Source organism: Agelaius phoeniceus, chromosome 4 (genome assembly GCF_051311805.1).
Source record: "Agelaius phoeniceus isolate bAgePho1 chromosome 4, bAgePho1.hap1, whole genome shotgun sequence".
Taxonomy (NCBI): Eukaryota; Metazoa; Chordata; class Aves; order Passeriformes; family Icteridae; genus Agelaius; species Agelaius phoeniceus.
This window is the reverse complement of record NC_135268.1, coordinates 15471356-15492238: the sequence shown is the minus strand read 5'-3', so window position 1 is coordinate 15492238 and position 20883 is coordinate 15471356. Positions and strand designations below refer to the sequence as shown.

The 20883-nt window shown below is 38.3% G+C and overlaps 1 protein-coding gene across 5 annotated transcripts in view; it reads right to left on the bottom strand.

The window, feature by feature from the left end:
- Positions 1-4537: 4537 nt before the first annotated feature.
- Positions 4538-20883, bottom strand: part of LRBA (LPS responsive beige-like anchor protein) — a 369517-nt gene continuing 353171 nt past the window's right edge. For 4 of the 5 annotated variants that reach the window (XM_054633381.2, XM_077176952.1, XM_077176955.1 and 1 more), the window contains 4 exons: positions 17466-17567; positions 16047-16261; positions 8065-8216; positions 4538-6065 (listed from right to left, as the gene is read on the bottom strand). In XM_054633381.2, the coding sequence (XP_054489356.2) occupies positions 5975-6065; positions 8065-8216; positions 16047-16261; positions 17466-17567 (560 nt within the window). In that variant the 3' untranslated portion in view covers positions 4538-5974. The remainder of the gene's footprint in view (positions 6066-8064; positions 8217-16046; positions 16262-17465; positions 17568-20883) is intronic. The other variant, XM_077176953.1, reaches the window with a different exon arrangement.

Genomic DNA, 20883 nt, shown 5'->3' with positions numbered 1-20883 from the left:
TGCCTGGTCAACAGCTGCCAGTTCTAAACTACTACCTTGTCTCATGGAAGAAGAAAGTAAAGAGACATACCCTGAATTCATGTCCCTGACTTCATGACTGATCAATATCTAAACAGTCTTAGACAAGTGTTTTGATTCATAGAGCAGAGGCAGGTTCCAAAATGCCTATTTAAAAATAGTGATGACAGCTGGAAAATATCATCATATGGCCAACAATCAGACAAAAACAGGATAGCTGAGAAAGTCCCCCAACTCTTTGTGTAACCTTAGCAAAACTATAGCACTACTCCATGCCTTAAAATACTTCCACATAAGGTCAGTCTGTGCATAGGTGCAGGAGATACCACACTTTAACATAAAAATAAAATAAAGATGTGTTGGTTAACATTAAAACACTTAATGAAGGTGCCTAAGTATCACATTTGTTTTCTTACCTGCTGCACTTTCATTTAGTCCTTCTCTTGTTGTAGAACCACCAGTTGCTGCTGGAAGAAGGCAAAAATAGTTCTGGTTCACAATTTTTTTTCCTGTTATAAAGAGAAAGAAACTATTATAGAAATTGAAAACAAGTTACACATTTTTTAGAAAGAACTGTTACAAACACTTCATAGTGACAGCTCTACTGCTACCATGCCTACATTTAAAAAAAAATAAAATAAAAAAAATATTTTAAAATATCCTAATCTTTCTAGGTCCTTTGAAAGTGAGTAGTTGTTCACAAAAGTTCAATGAGCCATTCCTGCAGATTTGAAGTCCCAGGACTGAATCCTCTCCTGCCATAAATCAGCCCATCACTACATCCACTCATCGATTCCCATCAATATTTACCCTTGCAGACTATTACCCCCTTCTGGAACAAAAAAAAAAAAAAAAAAAAAAAAAAAAAAAAAAAAAAAAAAAAAGGTGCTAGTTTTACCAAGTAGCTAATTGTCAAGAATATTTACACAGGTCAGTAAATCCCATTTAACCCTGTTTTTCACATCTTTCTTCCTCCCAGTAGTCACTGGTCTAATTACTATAGCTTGATATCTATACTGATACTGATTCCTCCACATTTACATAAATGTATGTATTTATCTCTCAATCATCTTTGGCTTTATCAGCTCTTAAATGGGAAACTATATTTTCATTTACTCATTCTTTCTTTCAAGCTACATCCAAACAGCAATTGGAAAGCAGCAGAAAAGCACAAAACTAGCAACCGACCCAAAATGCTTGTAAGGTAAAACTGACGGTTTTAAAATGACAAAAAAGACAAGAAAATCAAACTCTCCTACTTGCAGTCAGCTTCAATGTCTAAAGCACAGAAGTAGGTATTTAGTTGAGCTTTTCTGTCAGGGGAATTCACTCTAGCACGATTTTTGTTTTCTTTTTAAATTAAATTCGTATTATGAAAAGAAATTCCAGGGCAGGTAGTGGTAGCTGCAAGCAGCCATGCAACTATCCACTAGGAAGGTGTTACTTCTTTTCTTGTTTTTGAGGTGGGTTTTTTTTCTTTTTTTTTTTCAAAGAGAATTTGACTTTTAAGTGCCTTTGTTTCCTTTGGAAACAGGAAGCCATGAGTGTGAATCATGCAAAGTGCAGGTTTCAAAGAAGTACCAAAAACTGTTCCCTCTTCCCCAGAATAGTAGGTGACATAATTGCCAATTAACAGGAAATATTGATGTCAAGAGCATTTAAATGCTCAATGTTTAAACACTGCTTGAATTACACTACTTGTTTTGTTTCAAATGGTCAGATTTTGGTTTTTGTAGCTACAGAGGCTTGAAAAAAGCATCCCTTGCACACAGAATAAGCAAGGCAAAATGGGAGAGCAAGGTACAAAGTAATTTCTGTTACTGGACATTGCTATTGCTGATAGCACCAAATACACCACACAACCAGACTGAGCTGTGCCTACAACATTTTGCAGCTCAGAGCTCACACAGCAGCAAGAAAAATACTAGAATAACTTGAAGAAAAAATAATAAATTATCATTTCTCAAATGTTGTCCTTTTAGCAAACAGCAAGTACCACATTTTGGGAACCCCTTTTTGTCTATTCCCACACAATGCAACATCATTTCCAAAGCACACACCACAATGTCTGATCCAGGGGCAAAGTTGTGTGCAATTTCAGATTTTACTAAATACACACATCTCATTGCTTTCAAGACTACACCTTCCACTATTACCTCAATTAATTAAAAAAAAAAAGCTGTATTTCCTACAATATATATAAATAGCTGTGGAATTTTTTACATTCCTTTTCTAACAATATGCTTCTCTATAATAAGTCTCAACTGAAAGTACACGTACAAGTTAGAATTTATTCTTTCAAACTTTGTATGTTTTAATTTTTTTACTTCATGACAATGGCTATATTTGAATTGAGGAGCTTTAGGTTAAACATAGTTGAATTTCAGTACATATAAACAAAATCTAAAACCATTTATTACCTTTTTTTTTGTCCAGAGCTTTTAAAGAGCAGGTTTAAATTGTGATGCATCATTACTGCATTAGTTTACTGAAGATCTTAGGTTGGTTCTGCATAAAATTAAACTACTTTGGATTTCATCTAATGATGTATCATATGGTAAATCCATGGAAGTGACTCATTTCAAGTGTTACACAAACACCCTAACCCTGTATGGGAGAGGTCTCACTGGCTTAGAGCAGCACTCTCAGAATGGCCCATCTCTGGTTCTATTTAATGAGGATAAACCCAGTTTCTCAACAACAATATAGTGATCTGTTATTCCCCTTGAATTACTTCTGGGAGAAAGAAAAAAGAAGTATGCCATACATACCATAAGCACACTGAAATCTCTATGAATATGAAATTTAGGACATAAAGTGGAAAAACTACAATCTAGATAGTCACCTTACCTAGCCATTACCTAGGCTATTTTATTCATTAAAACCTAGCCATTCTTATTCAATACAACTAAAAACAATTATGGCCTGACTAAAGCTGCAATAAAATTCACTTCCCATTACCTTGGTATCAGATCAGCTCTTTGGGATGTTTAACAGGAACAAAGTGCTGCAGAGAAGTGAGGGCCTACCAAGGGGATGTCAGGGCAAGAAACAACAGATACGTACCCAGCTTGCCTTCAGGTGTAGACAGCACAACACAGCCAACAACTGCAGAAATACTCTCAAGTCTGAGCATTCATTTAGCTCTGCCTGCAGTAGCACCACAGCACAAACTTCCTGCAGAGAAACCCCCACTCTGACCACCCCATCTTCTCTTGCCAGATCCTACAGCATTTCCATCAGCAATTTACTGATAGAAAATACAAGGGATTTCAAGCTACATTTGCCAAGTACTGCACATCCCAACCAAGCAGCACTGCTGCAGAGCACTTCCCATAACCACAGCTGGCAGCAGCTCTGTTTGAACACCAGGGCAAAAGAAAGGCCAGCCTGTCACATAAAAAATATTCTGCACAAATGCATTGGGGGAGAGAGGTCTGTCCCTCTCTTGAGGAATATTCTGCCAACACCAGCCAAATGAGGCCCAGCTGCTGGCACCTGCTGACAGCTTTCAGGTGATCCATGGGACACAGGCGCTGCCCTGAAGAGAGTAACAAGTACCTGAGTAGTTGGAAATTTAACCCTGTTTTCATCTCATCACAAACAGCGTGAGGTGGGACTACTTCAGCCAAAGCTGAGATCCCAAGTGCACACCTGGGCCCCAGGGTGGTGTCCAAGGTGTTTGGGTTCACCTGTGGAAGGAGGGGATGTCCTACTCACCCGAGAAGTCCAGAACAGAGGTGTCTTGGCAGGCCTGCTCACGGAGGAGAAGGTGAAGGTGTCCTTTCCCACAGAAAGGCTGCAGCACTCCAAAGGCAAAACACCACACTGCAGCAGCTGCTGCTTCCCAAGGAGGGTTAGGTGCAGCTCAGGACAGCACACACAGCTACAGCTGTGCTTCCAGTCTGGGAAAGCATTTCCTGATCCAGTAGAGCCCCTTCTCAAACAAGCAACCTACCAAATCAACTCCCCATGAAATATTTTGGCTCCAAGATCGGGAGCTATTATTTCTATCAATTATTGTTTCCTCATAAAGAGAAGACTTTCAGGATTTCCATTTGGCAAAATACACCCTTTTTCTTATTTGTTTTCCCTCCAACCCAGTCTAGGAAAAACCACCCCTGGTTAAATTTGAGACAAACTCAAATTTAAGTTCAAGATCATTCCAATTTCCCCTCAAACTCTGCTGATACAAGGCTGTGAATGTTGTTGAACTTCAGGAAATGTGAGATACCAGTTTTGCGTAACAAATATTCAGTACACAGAGCTTAGTACACCAGGCACTTCCAACAGACACGACCCACTACAGCCTTTCCTTAATCCTCATCCTTATGCTACACAAAACATGAAAATGTAACTACTGATACACCACAATCACTCTGGTATGAAAATGCAGAAAGCACAGAAAACACCATTTCATACACACCAAAAGTACATTAAATAACATCAGCCACAGTACCCCTTTCCTCTGTTAGGAACATACCCTGAATCACAAGAACCCAGTACTCCACTGAAGGTCTCAATTACAAATGTGATTTTATTTAATTTATTCACTCAAACTGAATTTTCTCATTCCAAATCTTTACTGAGAGAGTAGTTAAATGCTTAGAAAAACCAAGAACTGCTCTAGTAGGCAGCTAGAGAAATGTATGCATCAATACAGATATGGAATGTAAATTTCAACTCAGAGATCACAACATACAAAGGAGATTTTATGCAATACAGACTTACAAAACAATAACAGTTCTTTTCACAAATATTTTCACAGAGTTCTGCACAGCAATCTTGTAGAAAAGTAGATTTATGCAACACCAAAATAACTTATTGTTCCTTAGTATAAATTATTTTTCATTTCCTAAAAGAAAGAGGTAATTTAATATGACTAGGCAGGATCTGACTGGATTTGGTGGTAGCAAAATACGAAAGACATTGTTGCTCTAGGCAGAAAAGGAATATGATGTGCTACAGTATTGCAGGGGCACATTCTGACAAAAAAGAAAGAAAAAGTGGCCTGCAAATCTTGTGCTTCTGCTGCTGTATAGGGGCTGTGCACCAGCAAGCTCCTGCTGCCTCCCTGCTTTCACAGTCAACCAGCAGCAATGTGCTTTGGAACTTGCCCCTGCTAAAGAACACCTGCCTCTGTGGGCTTCTGGTTTGAAGCCTTAAAACGAGCCTTTCTGATTTGGAGGAACAATCCACATTTTGGTGTGCTTTGAAGGAGATGCCAGGTAGAAACTAAAAAGGATTCACACTTGATGTAACACAAACTCCGTTGCAGATTTCTCTCGTAACCGCACTAAACATACAACTAAAAAAGAACTAATTGTCTAGGCCTAGAAACATGCTTGAAGAGTAACATTGATGGAAATGATTTGCAAAGTTTAAAATTACATTAACCATAATTTAAATATTACCCCTTGATTCCCAGAAACTTCAGTGCTGATGTAGTACAATCATTTGGAAAAGTATGAGACAAAGTGTGGTACAGATAGCACAGATTAAAATTCCCCCAATACCATAATTAATTTCCGTTATGTTAAAATCATATTTTCCTCAAGGTTGTAGATAAAGCTTCAGATGGAACATTTGTTTCTTCGTTATATAGCTAGAATGTGAGTTTTAACCATGTTTACTTTAGGTTTTGTTTACATACAGGGATCAAAATAGATTTCTCATTGTGACTAAAAATATAGATTTTTTTTTAACTACAGAACCCAGCAGCTGGTTTTCTGCTTCTTTGCCCTTCCCCCAAAAAAGTCAAGCGAGGTCTACAAAAATAGCAATTAACTTTAAAAAATAGGTTGCTTCTTCCAGCAAATTGAAGTTACATTCAGATGTAATAGAAGTATTTATAAGGAGCCGTGTGGCGGCCCGACCCCGAGGGAGGCAGTGCTGTGTGCAGCTCCCCCCTGGCCACAGCTGCTCCTGTCAGTGCTTGTCCCGGCCTCTGGGATGGTCAGTACCTGGTTTGGTACTCATGGTGCCAGCGATTGAAATCATTGTAAAAAACCACGATGCTCCCGGACGCCATTCCAGTCATTATACACCTGAGGGAAGCAGATTCACTGGTCAGAAAACACACAATGCATGTGTGGTCAGCCTAAAGCTGCTCCTGAGAGCTGGACAACAGAACTGCTCCCCAGCATTCCTGTCCTGCAAGGCCACTTGGGATGCCCCAGGATTACTTCTTGGCTGGTTTTTGGGGGGGTATTGCAGAGGGTATGAAGCCCTGGTGTAGCAGCAAAGGGAAGGAAGGCCAGGAGTAGTGTTCATTTCAGTTTCAACTCCCCCAATTTCAGCACATCTGCATGAAGGAATTGGGTGTGGGCACAAGCCTTCAGTTGGAAATACCAAAACTGAAGTCTTTGATTGTTTTGGAAGCTCCTGAAAGCAATCCCAAGCTTTCCCACTGAGACACTCTTTCTTTCTGAATTCCTTACCCTTGGCCTGCTACTGGAGATCATTTAGATGTGTTTGAAAAGCCATGGCCCTCACACAGTACACAATCAGTCTCTGGATCATTTTCTCTACAGTCTCATTAAAGTATTACAAAAATCAGAACTATAAGGATGTATAAAATCCTGGCATTTTGGGGGAATAAAGCCTTAGAATTAAAAAATTCAGAGTAAAAGGCTGCAAATCTTTTCTTCAAAATGAAGAATAAGTATGAGATCATCAAAAAATTGCATTTTGGTAGGATCACCTCTTTCATGCCAACAGTACAATTTTGATTGTTTTTCTATTACATTAAAATGTCTTTTAAATAACTCTGAGTAATTACCTGTAATTAATCAGTAATTACTCAGTAAAATACTCTGAGTAAATCTCTTCCTTGTTTTCCAACCCACAGTGCATAGGTTCTTAACTTGAGGCCATGGATAAATTTCTCTATGTCCATAATAAATTTCAGTTCATTAACATGTCATTAACTAAAATTTCTCTAAATGCAAAATTTACAAGGTCTAAAATTTTTTGATTACATTTACATTTAGATTACATTACTAAAAAACAGTTTTTGATTACATTTAACAATGTAATACATTGAACAGCAAGGGCTTCTTTTTAATGGAAAACCGCCTCATCCGAAATGCCAATATTCTCTAATTATGCTTCTCAAGAAGCTGTTCAGTGTTTCATTGAAGTTCACAGGTTTTACTGGTTTGGATTTTTTAAAGTTCATTTTGTGTAAGTTTTAGAAACACAGATAAAAATTTTTAAAACATTCAGTATGGATTTCAGTAAGTGGAAGGCTAAGAGCCTCAGCAACATGCTTTACTGCATAATGTAGACATCCGTAAGGGATTTAGGAGACAAATCTGCTTGAAAAGTACACAGAAACACCATTTAGTAAATACATCACAGCAAATAAAATCCTAGCCTGAAAGCTAAAGGTGTACAGATGAAATGGGAAACATCCATCTTATAAACAAACAATATTTTTGTGATAAAAGCACTGAAGTATTGTCAAGTACAGCTGCATTGGAAAGTGCAGTGTGAAACTGCAGTAAAAATTTTAACTGGTCACCTTCAGCAGGAGGATTGTTCAGAAAGGGTCACGCTGTATATGGATAAAATAACTGTTCTAGAACTGAGAATGACACTTTGCTTTGGCAAATATATGGATGTGTGGAGAGAACCTTCTTGTGCACCTATTCCAACTGTTCTATTTTTAACACTAAAGTCTGGAATGAGGAATGCGATTCGTCTTGAAAGGGAAAGAAGAGAGATGAAAGCACACATGTAACCTTCCACCTCCATGTGACCCACACTGTACATTGGTGCAAATCAATAACTCAGCCTATCTTGAAAGTCTGCCAAAGAAAGATTTCTTGGATCTCTCTTCACTCCCCAAAGAGCTGAAATCCTGAAAAAGATTATCTGCCCTAAATATAACATGTTAATAAAAAAAACTTTTGCCAGCACAGAATTCTCAAGATAATCACTGGGATCTGTAACCCACAGAAAATCACAATTAGAACAACGACAAAAGCACAATTTAATTATAAATATGTATTCCCCAATACTCTAGTCCAGACTTGGTCTCACCTTTGGTCATAGGACAGGGCCATGGATCGGATTCCAGCATCGCAGCCTGGGTAAGCAAAGAGCCGCTTGAGGTCCCACACCTGCCAGACCATGACAACGCCGTTGTCTCCACCTGTGAGCAGATACTGTCCATCCCGACTCAGCTGAATGGCCTGGGGCAAAGCACAGGGAGATTGGTCAGATAAATGTGTGTGTCTTGTACTTCCCAACTTTTCCTTTCAATAAAAGGTTTCCTATTGATAGCTGAATGTCCAGGGAGACTTTGATGTCAACACAAGCTTTTGGGAAGCAACATTATTATGTTATTTTACCCAGCAAGAGAATTAATGCTCTTATGCACAAATCTCCTATACATTAGATGTCACTAGTTAAGTCTCACCTGACCTGTGATTTATTCCATGTTCCAAAGATCCCATATGAGGTCAGCTAAAGAAATTTACTCTTCTAATTAGCTAGATTTACAAGATGCAGCAACACTGGCATTAAAATATAGCACCTGACATTCCCCCAAGGGTCTTTAATACCAGCCTAGCAGAAGCTGAATGTTGACAGGAACTGAACTGGTATACGAATCACTAAAATTAATTTAGACCTGCACTTTAGATTCCTGCACTGGATTAATAAAATAATGATCCACCTCTCTTAAGAGAGATTGTGCTCGCTTTTATCATCCATCCTGAAACTGCCTCTGAAAAATTCAATGGCATATACCCTGTTTTGTATGCATCATGGGGACTGATGGCAAATCTGTATTTGAAATCTTTATTTGGGAACCAGATCATGATGAAAGATGGGATATCATTGGTTTTCAGAGTCAAGACTTCTTCAAACAGGATTCTTCAATCTATTTTTGTATTTTTTGTGTGCTATTGGGAAAAAATCAAGATACATACTGAATACCCAAAAGAATAATTTTCCTTTTTTACCTGAAGACTATGCCAGATGATACTACCAGATATTAAATGGACAGGATTCAGGAGAAATCTTTCTTAAAAGAAAGATTTTCCCAGTGTAAATAGGCCAAAATCGGTCTTAAGAGAATTGAAATTGAAATTTTATCAGAGCAAGTGCTAATTTATGGGGTGAGAGACCATGATCCATCTAGCCCAAAGGTCTATCTCCAAAAATGGCAGCAGAAAATGCTGCCAGCCTGGTCAGCACACAGTCCTCGCCCCCCATGCACCACAGCGCCCAAAATCACTGGATTAGGAAGATCAGAAAGTTCCCTCTAGTGTCTATTTATGGAAATGCTGCCCATGAATTTTCTTAATCTTTTTTTTGAGCCTGCTTGTTGGGAAGGATGAAAGTTCGACAAGAAAGTCTCACAAATATGTATGCTTGGCAGAAAGATTTTTGAATATAGAACCTGAGAATGAAATAGAGATGGAAGCAAGTTTTGGTACAGAAAAGAATTGCTGAACCAGTCTTACTGGATAACTAAGAAGGCAAAGGGTGTGTTAGTTAGAAGGGATTTTTATGACTTAGAGCAAAGAATAAACCCACCTCAAACAAGATGTTTTTACCACGCAGAAAGATAGCACAGGCAAACAAGTCTAACGATGTTGCAAGTAGAAAAAAAGTCTCAGAATTTTCCACTGCAAGAAAACTGTTCTAGTTTAAACTGTAATGTACTAACTTTTAGTGATTGGAGAACAGTAACATGAATATGGCAATTATAGTAGTTATGATAAGCTATAGATAATAGTTAAGGTTACAGATTGGTACTAAGATGCTCAGCAAAGAAAAGTATATAATGCACTGTAACCAAAACTAAAGGGTCTCCAGGTCTGCCTGCAGCTGGAGCTGACAGCTGTAGGCACAGCTCTGTCACCAATGACCCTGGACTGCTGTAACCTCTTAGATAGAATAAACTGCATTTTGAAGAGCTGCCTGGAGTCCTGCATCCCTCATTACAGCTCTTACACCTGCTGATGCCTTCTGAGGGTGGCAAGAAATTGGCAGAAGTAATTACAGGTAATTACAGTATTACAGGTTTATTCCATGTTTGGAGATGATCCTACCAGTTTCAGTGAATACACCACATTCTCATATTGTGGAGTTTCCTGAATAAGAGTTCTCTATTCATCTCAGGCATTGCCTTCATCACTCCGTAAACTTTCAGCATTCCCCACCTCAGAAAGCATTGAATGAAGCTGATTCCCAATAGCAACCCTTGGAAGACTCCATTACTGAATTTTCTCACAGTGTGTGAGCATTTTTTCCATATGGGTCTCAGTAATTACTACTACAGATACCCTGAGGAGGATAAAAACTTCATCTGAAAGGAGACTCCTGCCCTGCTGTTGTGAAGAAAAGAAATGTAAGCAGTTGAGGATATCAGGCCCTGATTTTATAGCCTCATCCTCCAACTGTCCAGGAAAACTGAAAGGTCTGAAGCATTTTCCAAAGAAACAAAACCAGAAAGTTGAACAGGTTCTGTCATGTGGAATGACATCAGCACGAGTCACCAGCAAGATCAAGACCCTTGAAACTACATATTGTACCATGACTACTAATGCCAAGTAAGCCCAAGCCTTTTCCTATGCTCTTTTCCTGTTTTCAGATGCCTCTTCTCCACTCTCTGATTTTTGCTCCCCAGCTTGACTTCTATTTTTCCTTCTCTGCTCTCTGCTTTTAGATTTATCCACAATACTCAGCACAGAAACAGCCTGTCCTCCATTCTGCTCTTCTTTCTCCTCTGCTTCCTTATCAGTTCTTCCCTTTCCTTGCCCAGGATCACAACCATCACATTTCTTGCTGTGGATCTTTTGTGAGGGATGATCTTTTCTTGCCGTGCACTCTTTGTGAGGGATGATTGGTTGCAGGGAAGAACTGCATCCATGGCCTACAGATGTTCAGTACAGAATACAGATACTAAGTATTATCTACAAATGTATTTAGCCTACGGTTTGTGAATCAGCTAAATTTGGGCAGCCTTTCAATGCACTACACACCCTTCACATCAGGATTAATTTGTGATAAATTTCAGCTGGCCCAACTTCTCAAGAGAATGATGTAAGAATGGAGGATGTTCACAGCAGTGGCTTATAAATTCCATAAACACACTCTCTACAAACAAGTTGATTCATTTTGACTAAAACATTGTCAAGGCAAGGATTTTGCCTCAAGATAATAGTCTACAAGCAAAATTCCAGCTCAGAGATTTAAATTTAGGAAACAGTAGAAAGAACTGAAGACAGGATTTTGCAAACATCTCTCTACTGAAATCTGTAATTATTTTGGCATTTGCAGTCTCTGCTTATACAGGTTTGCAAATATGCAAAACTTTTTACATACCTCAGGGAAAACCAGTTTGGGACTTTTCTTAACATACAGAATTTACAGTACACGCACCACGAAAAAATCAGAGAAACTAAAACACAAAGATGTTGCATTCATGCAACACTGAAGTGTTTATACAGACTGCTGACAAGCCTAGAAACCAAAATATACAGTGTGTGTAAGATACTGCTTTGTGAGCAGCAGTAACTGAAGTCAGACATATTGCACATCTGTATTTTTTGTATTGCTGCACTCTATTACTGCGATGCCAAATACATCCTGTAAGAATTATATGATGTGCGACACTTAGATTAAGATAGAGCCTCTATATTATGTTATAAATTTTGAGTGTTTACTGCAACAACTCCCAAGGAGTCAGAATAGATCACATCGCTGGAATTTTATTTCGCACAATAACTTAAAAAGGAGTGTAATTGAAACACAAACATATACTCTAAACAAAATGTAACACAAACATATACTCTAAACAAAATATAACACTGAGCAAAAAAGAAAAGATGATAAACCTATTCCAGCCATGTTTTGAACTAAGATAACAGGATACATATAAATTTAGACACAATAAAGCAGAACTTGTAGAGTTTTTCCAACCACAGCTAAGTATGGAAAACAGAACACTAACGAAGATTAGAATTGAGTATTCGGGGTTGAAGCTTCTTCCCCTCCCCGCAAAAATAAATGTTCCAACCATTAATTGCTTCTGTGATTGTTGCTATCAGAACTGTGCTAAGCATCTTGAAAGCACAGGCACTTGAAAAGGAGCTTGAAAACTCTAATTTAGAGACTGTCTTAGAAGAGTAGAGTAAGAAAGGGGCAGAAAATAAACTGGTAAGACTGAAAATTATCTAGAACTAGCATGCACTGAGTGGATGATCACAAGATCTAACTAACCACAGAAGTATTAAAGAGATTATTCATTAGAAGCAAAAATCAATATGGGGTAGTTTTCTTCTCTATAACAATAGCAGCCTCCTAAGGGTATTTCCAAATTGCAATGAAGACCGTGACAAATAATTATTTGCTACACTTATAAAATTCAGCTGATGAAAATCCATTAACCTTACGGTCATGGTTCACTTGAATTTTATACTTGAGGCTTTTACTGAAGAAATGCTATATTAAAAGGCAAATTAAAGCCATTAATCTTTAACTCTTCCACTACCTGCAACATGCAGTAGGTTTTGTGATCTTTTGATTAAATAAAGTACAAGCTTTGAACCCTTACTAATACCTATGCAATTTTACTAAGTCATTGGCTTGTCATGAAGACAAGATATTGATTTATTTAATTTTTATTTTTTATAAATAAATTTCTCAGTCACTTGCCTATATATATAAGAAGGAATGAAAGAATGAATGAAGGGATGAAGGAATGAATGGAAGAAAAAGGTGACCCTGTCAACACTTCAGTTTCATGATATGCCCTTCAAGATTTAACAAACGAAAGGATGCTTTTACTTCCAAATACTCCAGCTGGTATGGAAGGTGACATGAATCAATTTTACTGTTCTGCTTTTCCCCAGTGTAGTTTATCTGCAATTCTGCTAGGTATGAAACTGAAACAACCCTGCAACTAATCTTTCTCACAACACGAGCTTCAGACTCTCAAATAATCCCCAAAGTGCACAATTTCAGCAATGTTCTAAAAGCTGCATTTCTGACTTGTATTTCCCTGGAAAGTCTCAAAACTTTGCAGAAATCCCTTTTAACGTTTCAGGTTTTTGAAAGGCAGTGCTTTGTAAAAAGGCAGAGCTGACACTGTGACAGCCCTGGCTTACAGCAGCAGGAGTCTTGTGGGTACTTCCACATTTCAAAACAGATTCAGGAAGGAAAATAAATTGGTTCCTCTGGGTGAAACAGCATACAGTCTTGGTTTAGGATAAAATAACTTTACCTCTTAGAACAAGCAGACTATTTAGAGTTAAAGGTATTCATTAAGATATCTAAACACTTCATGGTATATGTACTGTGATATGCCTAAGCTTCACTGAGCAATACAGTATTTAAAACAAAAACAGGTGGAAGGCATTGATTAGACCCTGAATTTCCCCAGAGGTTCTGAATTTTGTATGGCAGTTTTCTAGCACAAGAATACAAGAAAGAAAATGAGAATGTTTATCCCAGCGTCACTATTGAAAACTGCTAGTTTTACCAATAACGTCCTGAAATACCAGCCCATAATGACACAGGAAAACCGAAGCTGTTATATTACAAATTCCACACTTATGACCTTTTTCCTTCCCTTTTCTATCCTCCCCAAGCAAATGCCAATGAGGAGAGTTTGTCAGCACAGCCCATGGGTAGGTGCTATTAATTTTAAATGCCCCACTTTAATCATGCAGTTGCCACTCTCCTTCAGCGATGATGTAGTGCAGAAGCACTGGCAGAGACGCTGTAGGTTGTTTAAGCGTAAAGCTCAGCTCGGACCACTGGGACGGAAAGAAAACAAAACAAAACAAAATAAACCCCAAACCCCTCTACAAACATAATTCTGGCCCACAGAGAGCAGAACTTCAATTGCTTCCAGCAACATTCCTAAAGCTGTGGGTACTGACTGAAACACTACAGAAATTGTTTTAGCCGACAAGGGATTTCTAGATATTTTACAGATTTGCTGGCCTAGCTGACAACATAATCACAACTGAAAGTGACAGATTATCAACATTATTAATGTAAAAAGAGAAAACACTGTGATATGGTCTTGCTTTATGGAAAGAACTCTGGGATGAAGGGTAGGCTGAAAATCTCAGAAGTGTTTGTAAAAGGACGGCCAAAGGTACAATTTCAGGGAATTGATGCAAAAATCTACATTAATTTGGAAAAAATGTCTGGGAACAGAAATATATACATTTTTACTTCACTTCCCCAGCCTCAAACCTGCACCTGTGGCTGCCACAAAACACAGAAGTCAAATGTCCCCTAATCCCACTAGACCGCACTCTCACTATGGAAAAGGGACCTACACAGAGAGTTATTTCTGCATATTCCACCACCAGCATAGCAGACATTCTGAATGGATGACATAGGGATTCTGGATTAGCAGAGCATAGTACATTATAGAAGTTTTAAAAGATTTTAAGTGAAACATACTGAACTGTACAGAAACTTCAGTGCTAATGAAGCAGTTCCATACAAACTATAAAGTGCAAATAAGGGAGATCAAAACTCTTTATAATACATTGACACATTCTTCTATCTTTAGCATGGAAAGAAGAGCTCACAACTTTGCACAGCAGCTGAAGGAATGCCAATAATTCTGTAAAACAAACATGATGGCAGAGAGATGTTGCACTGTGATGCCATTTCCTCTTTCACCTATCCCAACCCCTCAGGTGTGCCAACCTCTCCTTTCCCCTTTGCCCTCCTGCTAAGAGCTGTCCCTCAATCTTAACATTCCAGCAGGGTCGTGGTGTGGTTGGCAGAAGTTCAAAAGATGCCCCTCAGGTCCGGGCTCATTGGCCTGTCCAAGCTTCTATATTCCTTGAGCCTTCCTCTCCTCACACCTGGTTGGTCCCTCACCTGTCCCTTCCCCTCCCCCTGTTCCTGGGCTTAAAAGGAGACGAGACCATGCGGCCGGGTTTCTGCTGGGAGCTGTTACAAGACTCAGAGGTCTGTCATCCTGGAATAAAACTCTGGGTTAAAACTCTTCGATAGAATCCTCTCCTTTCTCTTCACCATCACCTGAACCTTTTCCACCAGAGGTAAACTGAGTTCCGACTATGCCTGGATTTGTTCTGAGTGCCCAGCTGCAGCACCCAGCCGGCCAAAGGTACCTCTGGGGTGAAACACCACAGCTGCTGCCTTTGGCCCAGCAGCAAGGGTCAGACGAGGCCGGGCACGTCCCACTCGGAAATATTGGGATTAATATTCCATAGAGAGGGATTTTCTTCCTGACATGTGTAATCCAAATAAAGGAAAAACTTTTAGAGTTTTCAACTCAAGAGAACATTGGAAATCCCAGCAGCTGAGTTCCTGGGATCTTCCATCGGATTACAAAAATCAGCTTGGAGGTGTGGTACTGCAGTACAGCTGGAAGCTTCTGCTCTGTTTCATAGGTACTATTACACAGGAACTGTCAAGAGACCTTCATTTTATATTATAAAATAATTTTTATAAAGCCATAGGCTTAAAATGCCTCCTGCATAGTTTTGGACTTGCTCCAGGTCTCCTGCAGCTGAAGATGTGGAACTCTGCTGCCCACTTCACAAATGCCAAAGGGCTAAAAGAGTTGAAGTATAGACATATCCCTATAAACTTCCTGGAACTCAGCACAACACATGCTAGCTGAACCAGGATGCTGGAATGCAGTCAGAGATGCCAAAAGAAAGGGGAAAACTAACATCCAAAATAGCATGTCACCGACCTCCTGCCTTCAGACTGAAAAGCAAAGATGCAGCAGAGCCTCTCCTGGTCAGCAATTAGTAATATTTATATTCTCCAACTCAAGAAAATGCCTACACAGTATTCTTTACTTTATGAATAGAGTTACTTTACAGCTAAAACACTTCCTAATGTTATTAAGAGCACATGGTCCCCTTAAATTTTTTCGGAATGCTGCTATGCTATGGTCTGGTACCACATATTCATGGTCTGGCTATAGAAAGAGTCTCCACCCAACTCCAGCATTGACAGCTTTTCCCCATGCAGCTGGCAGTTAGCACACACTTGAGGACACTCACCCTTATCTTGTCATCTGTTTCCATCGTGGCCTGCAGTCTCCCATTCACACTGAACACACAGAAGAGGCCATTTTCATAATATATGACACAGTGGCCTTCTCTGGAAGCTTGAATAAGTTTTGGTCTCAGGCAGCTTTCGGGACCTTGTAATCTTTCAGGACCTTCTAACGTCCTCAGTAGATCTCCATTCATAGAATGTATGAGACATGGTCCTTCTAGTGAGACAGAATAGGATCTCAGGTTATTGATTCATATGCTCAATTAAAGACATCATTTTTCAAAAATCAAGTAATGAATTCTACTAAAATAATCACTATTATATTACTTTATAATGGTTGTTACCATGTTTAGGTGAATTGCCTATGACTTTAAGGGTACCAGACACTAAGATAAACAGCTTATCCCTTGAAAGCTTTGCATTAAGGTATAAATACCTAGATTGCCTTCTGTGGATTTTCTTTTAAAGCAGGTAGTAGCTAATTTTGAGAGTTAATTTTGAGATTATTTAATTTTGAACAATTAAACATACTAAACCTTGAAAGGAGATTATCAAAACACAGACACACAGAGTAAGAGTAATGAATTTACATACGTAGGTATTCTACAAGTGTATGTTTTCATATTAAGATTGTAAGCCATACACAACCCACTAACTATTTGCTTTTTCAACACATTCTGACAAATACTTGCTTTGCACATAAGCCACACGAGTTCACATGCATAATGCAGAAATGCCCACAGGTACAGACCATGAGTACACCCAACTCTGAAGAAGTGTCTCTGAGTAGCTATTTTAGAAACACTAAAGTAGAAAGATACTAATTCCAAGAAATTTACAGTTTAAAAATAATTGTGAATTTAATTTAAAAATCATATCATTAAGCAATAAGAAAATGATATAGAATATCCACAGAACCAACATCACTCTTTATAATTTGCCTGCTAAAAGCAGGTCTTTGAGAATACAAATGGAGCATATTAGAGGTTCTGCAGCCAAGCTGAAAAAGCCTGAACAGAATTACCAGTAGTTTATACACACCCTTCATCAAACAAACATTCTCTTTCTCTCAAAATTAATTTTTGCTTCCCCTTTTTGAGAATTTATCCATTACAGCCACTCTTCACTATCCTGGCCCTCAAAGGCTGTATCCAACTATGCTACATGCAATTGCACACTGGATAAACAAACAGAAATAGCAATCAGGAGGGAAACTGATGTGGTTTTCTCTTATTATAAACGTTGGGACAATCCTCAGTTTCAAAGTGTTTAAAAAGTGGTTTCAAATTCCACAGCAACTAAAAAAATGGTTAGAAATAAAACCACCATAAAGTTTATAAATTCTACCACCTGAAACCATATTCCTCTTGGCATTAGGATTATAGCTTCACAAACAGAAAGAAATGATAAGACTACCTTACCTTTTGAACCACTTATTACCAGACCAAGCTCAGCACAAATGGCAGCACAGGTGATCTCATAGTCGTGTCCTGTCAGAACAGCTCGAGGAGTTGCAAAATCACCTTCAGTGAAAAAAGAATAAAAGCAATCTTGGTTACAATCTATTCCCAAAATCTCTGCTTTCCATCACTGAAGCACCTTCTGTTTCCTTGCTCTTTGAGTTCATGTTGCTTACAAGTCACATCAATGCTCCTGTTTGCATACAGGAGTGTTGTACTCCTACCTGTGTAGTACAGCAGCAGCACTCTAGCTGCATATTTACTGAAAGTCAGATGTGCAGTAAAACCAACCAAAGTTGGTTTCCCCTCCCTCTCTCTCCCCCTCTAATTTATATTTTCTGGAGGGAGAGACTTAAATCAATTACTACCCTTTCCTACAAAAGGCATTAGTAAATGCAAGTATCACTAGAGTAGCTATCAAGAGAAGACACCTAAAGTGCCCAAAGATGAAGAAAAACTTCCAGCGACTGATTTTATTTTAACCTAATAACAGTGCTGAAACCTCAGTTTGAAGTCTAGTTCTTTGCAAGACAGGGAGTTGGACCACAGGCAGGATGAATTTCTGATGAATTTGCAAAGAAGTCCCACTTAAACCCAACATTATTGCTCCTATTAGACATTTCCCTACTACAGGAACTGTGGGGTTTTTGTACTTCTCTTTATAATCAAACATATATGGATACAATAAAAAAGAAGAATTGTACAACTGGCACATTTAAAGGAAAAAACCTTATTCTCCCGGTCAAGGCAGAGAAAGGGTAATAAGCAAATGCTATAAAGCTCTTTAAATAGTTTTATATTTTTGCTCATAGTTTATTCACTGCCCTCTTCAAAAGTGCTGGCATTTTAAAAAATCACGAAGTTATTTTTGTATTACCATACAATTAGCTCATTCATAGCATTCTACAAAGCATTTAAACTCCAAAGGATGTTTCTTGGGCAATGCTATCATGTAGTTTTCAAAAGGTTTAGATGAGTTTTTAAGCAGCAGGGAATAATTTTGCTTCACAATGAATGATGATATGTGAGACGCCAACAAAGCAGTAAAGCAGTGGTAAAATCAACCTCTTTTTTCACTTGAAAAAGAGGAAATGGTTTTACAAAGACACTGAGTAATAGTGGGACCAATTGACTCCATTAGTTACTAAGTTAGCATCAATCAAATTACATTTGGGGTTGTAAATATCAAAAGATAAACTCAGCATAATATCATTAATCTGTCCATGTAGAGCAGCACCAGCAATACTGGTACTGAGTGTTATTAGTGATCATGGAGCTGTAGTTAAAGGGATAGTTTCTCAGACCCTCATGAGAGACTTCTCTGCAAAAGAGGTATAAGATCTGGGCTTGCATAAATATTTTTACTCAAACCATTTATACCACCTCCCAAAACGTCTGTGCAGCTGCCACATTCCAGTGGTTTTGAAGTAAAGGTCATAATCTCTGACAACATCTCAAATCAAGAATTTTGACCTTTCAAAATTTGATTGATTCTGCAGTTACTATTACAATTTGTATCAACAATGCAAAGTCTTGAAAAAGTAAATAAGTCTATTTCTTCTTAGATTTGGTCACAGACGCTATATATGCGTGTGCATACATGTACACACCCAGGCATGTATGTTGCCAGCACTTTCAATGTGAACATGCTTTAGAGCAGCTGGCTGAATCCTCCCAGTCTCTAAGAAACAGTCATTAGAAGCTGTCACTTTTCTTTCGTATAATGTTTGAAAAAACAGACTCAAGCCCAGGATGTATGGCAGACAGTTCAGGAGCAGAGGGAAACAAAAACCTCCCAACAAATTAGAAGCATAAGGGTGGATTTAATGACCTCTAGGTACTTCTCAGGTGGCTGATCCTGTGAATTTTGCTCACAAACCTTTCAGAGCGAGTTGCTCTATTGAACCTTGCCCCACTAAACATGGGCTGGGCACCTCAGAAGATTCATAAATGAGCTCTATATAGCCAAGCCACAAACCTGCAGTTTTAGGGGAAATGTAACAGCAACTGTAACAGTCATACTATCCAGCAACAATTTAATACTGCTGACCCAATTCTTTCTCCTTGTCACTACCAAGCCCTAAAATGTGCCAGCTTTGTGCCTTTAAAGGTCTTGTTAGTTTCTTTTCTTTTAATGAGTTGCCTATATTAGCAAAATTTTAGAATTCTGGTTTTATTGCTTTCTTCTGCTTTCAGAAGTTGAATTAACACACACTCACATAGATCAGCAAGGAATTATTTTAATTATATACTTCACATTAATGAAACTTTTGAAATCAGAGAAGTTTTAAATACACAACATTGCAGGAGGTAATAAATGTAAGATGCTGGAGCTAGAACCACTTATGAGAAGCAATGCCTGAATGAATTATTAGGACTTGCAGATACACAAAATCGTGAGAGTAAACTTATTGCTTACAGCAACTCCATTATTTTGGGTTTTATCTGCATAAGGCTGTCAGCAACTACATCCATTAAACGCAGGAGATAAGACTCTTAAATCAAGAAGTAGAAACTGAGCATATATATTTATCACAGTTCACAGAAAATAAAATTGCCTAAGTAACGCTCACAGTCTTTTCAGAATTTGGACTTGATTTCAAACATAACAGAGTATAAATCTACAAGTGGAAGGATCAGTGTTTCATAGATTGTATCAACTGTTTCCTAAATTATATTTGAAATAAACACTAAAACAAAACAAAAAAACCCCACAAAAATACACCCAACACAAATGAACAAAAAAATAAAAAGAAAAAAACTAAGTAGTATCTTTAAAGAACTTAGGATTTGAATAGATACTGTAAAAGAAGAGTCCTGTGAAAAGTCAGGCTGACTCCTTTGATAAGAATGTCAAGTATTTAGGGGTTTCCAAGCCTGATTTCCCAAATAATGGGGTCAACTTAAAAGCTGGTCATAGAGCAGAACAGATTTCTTTAAAAGCTTTTAAACTGTTATTGGTTCAAAAGATTGTCATGGTTTTCAATAATGCAAAGAGAAAATTTTATTTTGTTGCTGGTTTAAGGGGCACCACTTCAAACTTTTCTAAATTGTTTTAGGAGAACAGACTCACAGACCCTTTTGAAAAGCTAGGGAAGTGACTTCAAAGGGAAGAGAGTCTTTGTCCGCTAAGCAGGTTTACGACCACTGATGCAAACCCTAAGTAAGGGCTGAAAAGAACACTCAGAGAATCTTTATGGAGATCCTTAAGGAAGATGAACAAGTCAAACGAAATTAAAGATAGTTCAAATCCTAGCACTAATAACCAGGACACAATAGTTTTACAGATGTGCTTTTTCAGTGTAGGATATAGTGATATCCTCAGACTATCCCATCCCTGGATCGCTGCTTGGAGCTGAATTCTGTAACATTCTTAATG